Source organism: Pagrus major, chromosome 16, assembly GCF_040436345.1.
Source record: "Pagrus major chromosome 16, Pma_NU_1.0".
Classification (NCBI taxonomy): domain Eukaryota; kingdom Metazoa; phylum Chordata; class Actinopteri; order Spariformes; family Sparidae; genus Pagrus; species Pagrus major.
The window spans coordinates 24,666,622-24,677,277 of record NC_133230.1 but is presented as its reverse complement, the minus strand read 5'-3'; the positions used below and the strand labels follow the sequence as shown (position 1 = coordinate 24,677,277).

Below are 10,656 nucleotides of genomic sequence, written 5' to 3'. Positions count from 1 at the left end.
TACCTAACTCTCAGTATATAAACTCAGCCCAGTGCAAGGCTCATCACAAAGAAGAACAACATGGGGCTATGTGAGTAACACTGTTCCTTCTCTTTCTCTATGAATGTAGTAACCATAGCAAATTGTCTTTAACTAAACCAAATGAGCTGTAATGTTTTCATCTTGTGTTTCAGTGACAGCTGCGTTAATCGGAGCAGGAGCAAGTAAGTGTTTGGAAAGCCTTCATGGATCATCTGTGTTGTTTCCAGTTGTTTTTAACACACTTTAAAGTAGAAAATCCATTTACATACTGAAGTTATATCAAGCATGATCCATTTTGAAGTGGTGTAACAGTTTCCTCTGCTATGCTTTTGACAATGTGCAGCAGGTGCCGTGGTCGGGGCTCCTTTTGTTCTGGCCGGCATAGGATTCACCTCAGCTGGAATAGCAGCAGGCTCCTATGCTGCCAGCATGATGTCAGCTGCAGCAGTGGCTAATGGAGGAGCAGTGGCAGCAGGAAGTACAGTGGCTGTTTTGCAGGCAGCAGGTAAAATTCATTCCTTGATGTATTAAATGACTTTTTTAAGCTTTGTGTCTGAATGCTGAGATGATCATTGCTGTAGCTCCATACCTTGATATAAAGCCTGTGCAATGTTTCTGTAGGTGCAGCTGGACTGTCAGGAGCTGTCAGTGCAGCTGTGGGCGGCACTGGAGCAGCAGCAGGAGGGCTGATTGCACTCCTCATCTGATCTGGTCTAAGGACAGAGGATGTCGTTCACTTTACAGATTGTAAAGCCCACTGAGGCAATGCGATTGGGATTTTGGGCTATTTAAGTAAAATTGATTTGTTTTGATTTGAAAATCATTTTTTGCTAAATTAAGGAGGAAATTGAAAATAATGTCTGAAATGTTTTTATGCAATAAACTTTTAAAGCCTCTGAAAGATGCTGGCTCACTGTGTCATGTGTAAATAGTCAGTAGATCATCAGCTGAGGAGTCATAACTATGAGCAACTGTTCACAATGAGGTCTGTGGATTATCTTGTGTAAGCAGGTCATGATTTCTGGAAAGAGTTTCTCAAATGTATTTTTTTGACGCTTTGAGCACCAAAGCCAAGTGTGATGCAGTTCCATTATATTTGAGAGAAGGCATTCTGGTTTTTTTTGTAATGTTTCTGGACTGCGTATGTAGTCTGCTACAAAGTTTCACACAGGGATAGTTTTATAGATTGATTGTATTGTAATTAAACATCTTTCACATTCACTTTCACATCACACGTACTTTTTCTATTGAATTGAATGACTTTTTCCTCTTCACAACAACTGGTCTTTTATCCATATCTGGTCTCAACTACACATGTTTGTTAAAGTGGTGTTAAAGAGCTAATAGGGTCAGAGCTAATCTCCCTGTAGTTAATGTATTGTCTGTGTTCACACACCGTAAAAAACAATCCCTATGTTAAAATGAGTCATTAATGCTTCCAAAATAAGGTTGGGTGTTGGTTAGACAATCTATTTATAACAGCAGCCAGGTTTATGACATTTAAACAGTCTCTAATTTCCTGTGTAACCTGATTGTGTCCTGGCTAGAAAACAAAAGATAGTCAACTAAAAAGAAGCAACTGCAACTGCTGAATCTGTCACTTCAAATGTGCTAAACTGCTGATATTTGTTGAGATCAAGTAACCTATTCAGTTTATCAGCTTATCCATAACCATTTCTGGACTTCAAAATCTCATAAGGAAGTTGTAACCCACAATGCCAATTCCAAAGAAGTCGGGACATTTACACATACATAGAAACAAATTAGACAATTTGCTCATCCTTTCTGCTTCTTGGTTTCTTTCTGTTAAAAAGCTGATTTTCCTCACCACTGTCACCAAGTGCTTGCTCACGGGGATTGTTGGGTCTCTGTAAAGTAACGTGAAGGGACTAGACCCGCTCTTATTAAAAAGTGTCTTGAAATAACTGTTGTTGTGAATTGGTATCTTATACATTAAATTGACTTGACTCGCAAAACCAACACAATGAGCTGAAAGATGCTAAAACACACTTTTTCTGTATATTCGTCACTATAAACGACCCCTTTGAGATCATTTATTTATGTGACATATCAGAGCATTTTTAACGTCAATATCTACATCTACGGAGACCACGTACTGATGTTGGGAAAAATTGGGATGGAGACCTTCAAAATGGTGTCATTAGATATGGCTTAATTAAAATCTGGAGTCACAGTTGCAGATTTCATTCAGTTTTTACCTTTTTTACTAATCATCTGTTTTAGGTGGTATGCTTGAACATAACTAGTCATGAGTTGAACTCAAAGACTTGCTCGTACACACAAACAACTTTTTTCCTCTTAAATTCAAATTTGATTCAACCCACATCTCCTTTTCAAAGATAATCCAACCACATCCACCTGACAGGTGACTGGTGTCACATAAAAGTGTTGATTAAACATCCTAATTATTGCACAGGCGTGCTTTGGGCTGGTCACACTGAAAGGCCAACGGGTCTTTACAAAGTACGAGGTCCACTGATTTATCAGAGTCTTTTAAAGTGTTTCTATCCTTTGCTTTCTATTCTGGTGTTCCAGTTATAGTCATGTCTTGAAATGTTAGTTCAGGTTCAACGGAGATAAGGACTCTGTGACACCCTCTTTCCATTTCTCAAGAAATGTTACCTAACCCTCACCTATAGAATATAAACCCAGTTCAAGGTGCAGCAGAATAAGGAATGACGTGGGACTTTGTGAGTATCACTTTCTTAGACAATGCTAATGCATGTCTTTGAAAGCACCGATAGCCTACTTATGTTTTCTTTATTAAATGAACTAACAGTAACCGTAAAGCAAATGTCTTGGATTAAGCCAGATGAGCTGTAATGTTTTCTGTTTTCATGTGTCAGTGACAGCTGCGATGAATGAAGCAGGAGCAAGTTAGTAATACAGTCATCTTTACTTCAATCTTGAAACACAAAAACTTGATTGCATAACAGTCCACAGTGTTCATTTGGCCAAGATTAACCCAGATTCCACATCTGATCAAGCGTGTTATTCAATAGACACTTCACACTCAGAACAGTAGAACAACAGTACCAACAACGACACACCCAAATGATAAAATAAGGCAGACAGGCAACAACAAGGGAGACACCAAACTTTTATCACTTCAGGTACAAGTAGCAGAAGTGAAAATTGCACATGATGGATGTCAATAAATGCTAAATAAGTTATAACTCATCTTTATAAGATATAAGAAATAAATATATAAATTTAAAGTAAAATGTTCCCTTCTTACCAATATACTTCATTTTAAACTACATTCATATACATTGATCAAACAACCACGTGTACAACATACATAAAGGCAAACCAACAACATGCAAGTCTGACAAATCCTGCTTCAAGTTTGCTGAGCAACCTGGCGTCTAAATAAATATTGTTTCAAAGTGTGAAGACTTTGTTTTATTTCTAATAAACAGGAGGTCTCCTGTGGTATATGGCATTTTAAACAGCACTGAGTACCACTTCCTTTGTCTCTGCGCAGTGATGTCCAGGCTACTTGGGTGCTGAAGACGTCTCTTTGTCCTTAATTCCTTTCTTGCTGACCGTCTGAGCTATCCCATAGGGCACGTGGCACGCTACCGTCCCTAATTCAGCTGCTCCCTCCACGTGAAACATGTGGTCATCAAAGAAGATGTGCGGCCTGATCTTCTCAAGCACGGGGCCCTTGGGTGCCCCTGCCAAAAAGAGAGCTTCATTGATCTCCAGACCCCATGAGCGCAGAGTTTTTAGGGCTCTGGTACCAGAACTGGCTGCGGAGCGAGCTGTCACCAAGTAGGTCCGGATGGGGCAGTCCATGCGCTGGCCTTTGTTATAGAACTTCTTCTGCAGCTTTCCTAAAGCCTCAAGGAAACACTTCAATGGCCCCTGCAGAAAGAAGGACGAATACAGTGAGCCCACAGGCTGCATTTGTTAGCTTCTAGATTTATATGTGGATCTATTTGTTCAAATTTTAGAATCTCAGTTCATAACAAACTTTCCTGTACATGCAGCTGCTTTATTATAACTTATAACTTGCAGTCATAGCATTAGCCATCATTCCTATTGGTCTAATGATTCCTGAGATAGTGAAATGAGGTGACATTTCAAGGAGAAGTAAGATGTAGCGAGAAATAAAAGCTCGGACAGGTTTAAAACAAACCACCAGATCAGTCAAATTAATTTGAAAGAAAAAAGACAAATGGAAAAAATGAGTTTACAGACCAAATTTCTTGTTCATCTTTGACTTCCTGTACTTACACTTGTGCACAGTGTTTTCCTGCTTAATTAGGAATGTTTGCCAATATTTCAACATGTGCTCAAATTCAAATTCTTTTGATAATCTGGTTTATGAAAAGCCTGTATGGTCATCTGACCGCTTCTTTGGATGGTGGCAAAGGAAAAGTGGAGGCCTGTGAGAGACCAAGTTGACTCTGAGCGGCGCCCTCTAGGTGTGGATGCATTGGATGGATGCATTGGAAATATGTGGGCAATAAAGGTTTGCTCAAAAACGGTTGTATATATTTTCGTACGCAAAGGGGACATAAATAAGCCTTAACTCTTAACCCTAGCTAGGTTAACAAGGTGGATGCATTTTGGTCATTTTGATTAAAAAGGGGGATGGCATGGACTGATGGATATCACCATGTTTCCCCAATCCTTAGTGACAGAAATGATGGTCACAGGCAAGACAATAGACCCAAGTTGTAATAAACCAGAAAAATCCCTTCATTGAATGTACCAAATGCACTACATGCCCAATAGCAGTGAGATTAAAAAAATGTCACTGTATATGTATACTGTACATGGTCCAGAGGCATGTTCTCATGCGCCTTCTCGTGCTCAAAGAACTTGTCCCGTCCGTGGGCCTTGAAAATGCGCTCAGACTCATCAGAAAAGAGGACAGCGTCACCATCGAAGGCAACACGCAGCTGAGTCTCCGACACTTCCGTCATCTTCTCTGGGGTGAACATGGTGGCTGCTGCTATGCCTGAATGAATTGTTGAAAAATCAGCTGTGTATCAATAAATGTTATAACTTACACTGGTGTTACAGCTTCACAGTAATATGTAGCTTCTGTCTTTTAGCACTGACCTTCCTCCAGTGCTTCTCGAACCTTGATGGGATCAGCAGACAGGTAAAGGTTAGTGTGGTAGGCCTTCAAGTAGCCAATGGGGCTGTTTCCCCCTGTCATGCAGAAGCGCTCGATGAACAACTCTGTAGAGAGGAGGACGAAAAAGTTGAGTGAGCAGCTGATGTGCATAAAACTGAAAATGTACAAGGAAAAAAAGGTAAAACACAAACAAAAGGATCGTCAGCACAACTGCAATATTTGGGGAAGCACAATTTTGATGATAAAAAAAAAGAATCAGCGGTAATCGGGGGGCATAACTAACATTCATAGCTGATCACTGTCAACATCAAATACTGGTTGTTGGTGGTTTTAGGAGGCAGAGCATGGAAAAGGAAAGGAATGACCTTGAGATCTTGTCTCAGGCAATGCAGATTTTTCTGCTTGGCTTGACTACATTAACAGGCACTGGGTGTGGGTCTGCCAAACCCCTCCAAGGAGCCAGAACCACAGATCCTCAATTCCCACCACTTATCCCCAAGGGTCGTATTGTGGTGAGTGGACCATGAACAAGATCCTGCCATAACCACTGTCAGTCCCAGTTCATCCTCAGGGATAGAGAGCAACACATTCAACTGAGTGGGAGTCCATCAACACTAGGGGCTTCATAAAGGATAAACAAATTTGCTTCAGTTTACTGTAAAATATTAATTTGTGTAGCATTTAAACAAACATTTAAACAAACGCTCACCTCAAGTTCATTTTACAGGCTTGTTTTTGATCTCAAAAGAAATGAAAAAGGGTGGGTTAGGGTTAGTGGTGACTTTCAAGAAGCCCACCCAGCAGGACTCTCCAGAATGGGAGAAAAAAGTCAACTGTGTCAACAATTGTCGGCTGAGGTGATGGCTTGAAACCACTCAGAAACCACAGAAAATATAATGTACAAGAAAATGTATTGTATCAGCAATAGTGGTTTCATTCGTTTACACCTGCCTTTCTCAAACTATGGTACATGTACCACTGGTGGTACGCGGGCTCCCTCTAGTGGTACGCGAAGGAATCTCCGAAATACCCCTCTTTTAAAAAAATTAAACAAAGTTAATTTAAAAACGTATAATACTATAATGCTGTGTGTGTGTTTGAATGAAATGTATCTTTACAGGGACTTACTGTTGTTACTGTTAATGTTCTCACTTGCTCTGTGTGCATACTGTATGTGTGTGAGGGGTTGCCCCTGCATTAGAGTTGTGTCAAAGAGTTTAATAGGGCGTGATATTTGTGCCACATTTGTGAAGGAACAATGGGAGAGTTTGAGCGCATAAATTATATTTTGAAGAGAAAATATGCGCAAGCAAAACATAATTTCATTTGAGCAAACAAAACCATATTTTGTGCTCAAGAAATGTATTTGCAAACTTTACACGATACGGATGGTGACATTTTATATTTTTTTCTTATTGTCAACAAATTCCATGAAAAGACCAAAACCAATAATGTTTTAGTTCGTTTCTCACTTAGCTCCGGGCACATTTGTCCCGACTGGAGAAACAAAACAGGCTGCTGAAAAATGATTATATACTTTCATCTCTAAATAATGCTCAGAAATTTCCTAAATCAGCAGGGCACTCTAGTTTTTAGTAAATACCTCAAACATGAGTAAATAATGCATTGGTTTTGGACTATTTTCAGTAGTGGAATGGTTTGTTGTGTGGCGTGGGATTGATTCAACATAAACTACACTGTCCATGTTCATTGTAATAATAGAAGATGTTACCCAGTGCAACAGAGTGTGGCTCATTGATGTGCTTTTAATTTTAATTTTTTTTTTTTTTTTTTTTTTGACAATACTGGAGCTCTATTCTTGTTTTGTTTTGCTCTTTTCATGGGATTTGTCAACAAAAATAAAAATATAGGATATCACCAGACTTATTTTTTAAATCTTAAACAATTTGCTTTTCAGTTTCTTAAATGCCTTATCAGAGATCGTCAAGCATGTACTTCTATCTGTGGGAATAGGGTAGATTGTGACTCATATGTCAGTCTTTTCCATTGGATGTTGATGGCCTCGTTGATCTTTCATCAGCAGACATGGTAGATTATTGGTTAGTCAGTAACCCATGACAACTGTACCAAATTTCAGTGAGACTGTTTCTGTTTCTCCTTTCAGCAAAGAAATCATTGTGACACCAACTCATTTAAAGAAAAGCCATTTAAAAATTCTACACACTGTGGCTTTAAAGCCAAGTATACCTTCTAACTTTCAATTGTTCATGTGTATCAGTAACTCACGGTGATGATTGATGGTATTGATGAGTCTTAGGCCGACGTATGCGTGGTTGTTGGTCATGAGCACGACATCGAACAGCTCCTCGCTCTCTGGGTAAAGCTCCCTCAGTTGAGTGTTCACAGCCTCCAGAGCCTGGGAACACGACCAAACACTGATTTGATTTGTACATAAAGACAATATCTTATCACAGAGGGGGACAGAAGCATGTGTGTGACTGAGTGGGTTGGTGTTTAATGCTTATTACTCATCCACCGCCTCCAGAGACACAACCTAACACATAACACTGACACCAAGGTATCTCTCTGCAGTGGGTTTTTATTCCTCCTCATAGCCTCTGACCTTGACGAAGGAGAAGGCAGGTCCGGGGCTGAGAGGCTGCGTTTCATGCTCCACCTGATACTTGATATAGTCTTCCATGCCTTGCTGCTCAAAGATCTGCTGCTCCTTCTCCATGCTGAAGAGGACTCGTGACGACACGGCGATGGTGATGGCATTCTCCGGCTTGGGCTGGGGGAAAGAGATGAATGTTTGATTCACATTCAGCTTTGGCTGGCTCTTCACAAACACAGCTGCCTTATTTGACTGAGAGGAGCTGATGTTATTATCACCCAGTCAGATTCAGAGTTGTAACTTTTCTGCCTGCAGGGACACATTTTATTTCTCATATTCTGAGCAGAGTCATATGAATATTGGAGGAAAAAAAACTTTTTGCTGACATCAGTAGAGAGGAAAAATGTAATAATGGTGTTGCCATGGCCCAGTTTACGATGAGTAAACTCAGTGAGCTGTGACAGTGTGATATTAAAGACTCTTGTAGCCTGGCTGACACTTCTTAACTCTTTATAACAACAACAAATAACACGCTGTGTGTATAATAGTTTGTGCATATACATATTTTGACTGATAATCATGACAGATTTTTAGATTTTTAAGACCATCTTTAATTGATCATCAAAGGGCTGGAAATCAGATATAAGACACTTTATTTGTCATAACTGGCCAACAACAAATCATGTTTAATAACTCTCAGAATCCAGCAGCAAGAGGAAAACAAGATAATAAACAAGATAGATCTGATGCCCATTTTCCATCTACATAATAATAGCAAGTAAACAGTGACAGGATTAATATATCTTCCACTAAAGGTCCCATATTGCAGAAAGTGAGATTTCCATTTTTTTTTTATTATAAAGCAGGTCTAGATGCAAAATAAATATTGTGAAACTATCAAAACGGTCAATCAACAAAGAAATACACATTGGGCAGTGCCTGCTCAGACTTGTGAGAGCTGACCAATCAGAGCAGACTTGGCATTTTCGGGTGGAAGGTATTAAAGAGACAGGCACTTAAACAGACGGTTTAGACAGAGGGTGAATAGAGGTGCTGCAGCATAGTATGAGAAAAATAATGTGGTTTTTGAACATTAAAGGGGCCCTATGCAACAATTTGTAGCAATAGCATCTATCTCTCTCAGTTGCTCCTATACAAGTTGCTTAATGCTGCTGGACTGTGGACCTTTGTGAAAGACTCTCTATGCTCCGCTAACAGAGAGCAACTGTCGCTAACATTAGTTTAGAAATGGAGTCCAGCACAACACAGAAGTTACACAGAGCCCCTTTAAAGCAAATACACATTTTCTAGTAGTTACTCAAAATAAGTATGTCCCTTGTACTTATTGTATGTCTGTCCACCTGCCACTGTAACAAGTGAATTTCCCCAATGTGGGATGAATAAAAGTCTAAAGTCTATAAAGTCCAAGTTCATGAGGCAACTCTCTGCATCTTGCAGTTGCTTTTTCATGCACCTGATCTGAAACAAGAGCCCACTATGCTTTGCCCAGTTTCCAGCTGATACAATAAAGCCAAGCTGAGCCTCTGTATCCTGTCACAACCTACTCCATCTCCACTGAACTTCTTTCAGTAAGGCTTCAGATCAAGCACTTGCTGGTAAACCTGTTATTAACCCACCTGCTTTTTACCCTCAGGTTAGTCTTTGATTAAGTTAAGTGGTCAGAGTGTCTGTCGTACATCATATGACATCATCTTGGCCACTGTGAAATAATCAGCCTGGAGTGGTGAACACAAGTGTCTTGGCAGGCTTTAACTAGCAAGAAAGATTAGCTCCAAAGCACAAATTAGCTCCAAAGCAATGAAACAAGATTAAATCTGACTTCATGGTTCACTTCTGATTTGTGCATTGAACGTCTTTACTGCTGCAACAACTCTGATGTTTTGCGAAGGCATGGAAACTCATAAGAACTGTACCTGTGAATGGATGCTGCGTGAGGACGGCTGGAAATGATACTCACTGAATCTGGTTTCCTGGTGGGGGTGGAGGGCCTCAAACCTGCCCGAACACCTTCCCATGGAGCTCTGTTGCTGTTGCTACCATTTCTGGTCGAATCCTGTCCACTGATGGTCAGAGTTTGACCGTTGTTTAGACTCATCTTACCTCTCTGGCTCACCACTCTCCTATCTCCCTCTGGTCCACACTGAGTCAGTGTGTCCTCAGATAACTCTCTTTTCGTCTCTCCCTCTCTCTTTGGCAGGGGTTCCCTAAAAAGCCCTTACTCACGCCTGCAAATTTACAATTTGCATCGAGTCCCGGTGCACTGAGGAGATGAGATCAGGGGCACTTAGCTCTGAAAAGACAGTCAATGAGTGTTGAAGAATAAGAAAGAGATAGAAGGAGATTGAAAAAAAAAACTCAAGCTATTAATACATCCTCTCAGCTGAAGCATCATACGTATTGTATTCCATATTCAGCTCCTCTGTGCTTGTCTTTTCCTGTGTGTTCCTCTCTCTCTCTTCACCACACTCAGTGCTGACTTTAAGCCATTTTTGCATCCGCCCCCTTTTTAACCCTTCAAGTGTCTGATTCCATAGAGCAGCAGCAGAGTGATTTAATGTGTGTGACAACTGGTTGAACAGAACAGATCGGTGTGTCATGATGCTTGTAATGCATTTATGCTTCCTCATAGAGAGGTGGAGTTTGATATCTTTGAAGCTATTTTCTCTTGCAATCTATTAATGGATTGTGTAAATAGAAGATAGTTAATATCATATTTGTTTTAGATGTTCTTACTACCAAAGAACTTCAACCACAAGTGCTAGTCCCAGTCTTACTATCATTTCATATTCCTGCTCAGCGGCGTGGGAAATGAAGTCCACCTTGGGTCATTTGCTTTCCCTCCTATGCCTCCAATGATAATTTCTTCTCCCCTCTTCCCATTTAAACCCCTGCAGGATCTTTCCATGGATTGAATTACGGAGCA

At 40.2% G+C, this 10,656-nt stretch overlaps 1 protein-coding gene and 1 long non-coding RNA gene across 2 annotated transcripts; one reads left to right on the top strand and one right to left on the bottom strand.

The window, feature by feature from the left end:
- The first annotated feature begins 4 nt into the window (after positions 1 to 4).
- On the top strand, positions 5 to 922 carry LOC141010133 (uncharacterized). Its single transcript, XR_012180176.1, has 4 exons — positions 5 to 70; positions 174 to 203; positions 365 to 526; positions 643 to 922. It is a non-coding gene; the product is annotated as an uncharacterized lncRNA (long non-coding RNA).
- Positions 923 to 3,540: 2,618 nt separating this feature from the next.
- Positions 3,541 to 9,828, bottom strand: LOC141010964 (cytosolic 5'-nucleotidase 1A-like). The gene is made up of 6 exons (XM_073484141.1): positions 9,691 to 9,828; positions 7,722 to 7,889; positions 7,385 to 7,514; positions 5,119 to 5,241; positions 4,830 to 5,014; positions 3,541 to 3,912 (listed from the first exon to the last, which is right to left on the bottom strand). The coding sequence occupies exons 1-6, from the start codon at positions 9,826 to 9,828 to the stop codon at positions 3,541 to 3,543; spliced, it is 1,116 nt and encodes a 371-aa protein (XP_073340242.1).
- Positions 9,829 to 10,656: the final 828 nt, after the last annotated feature.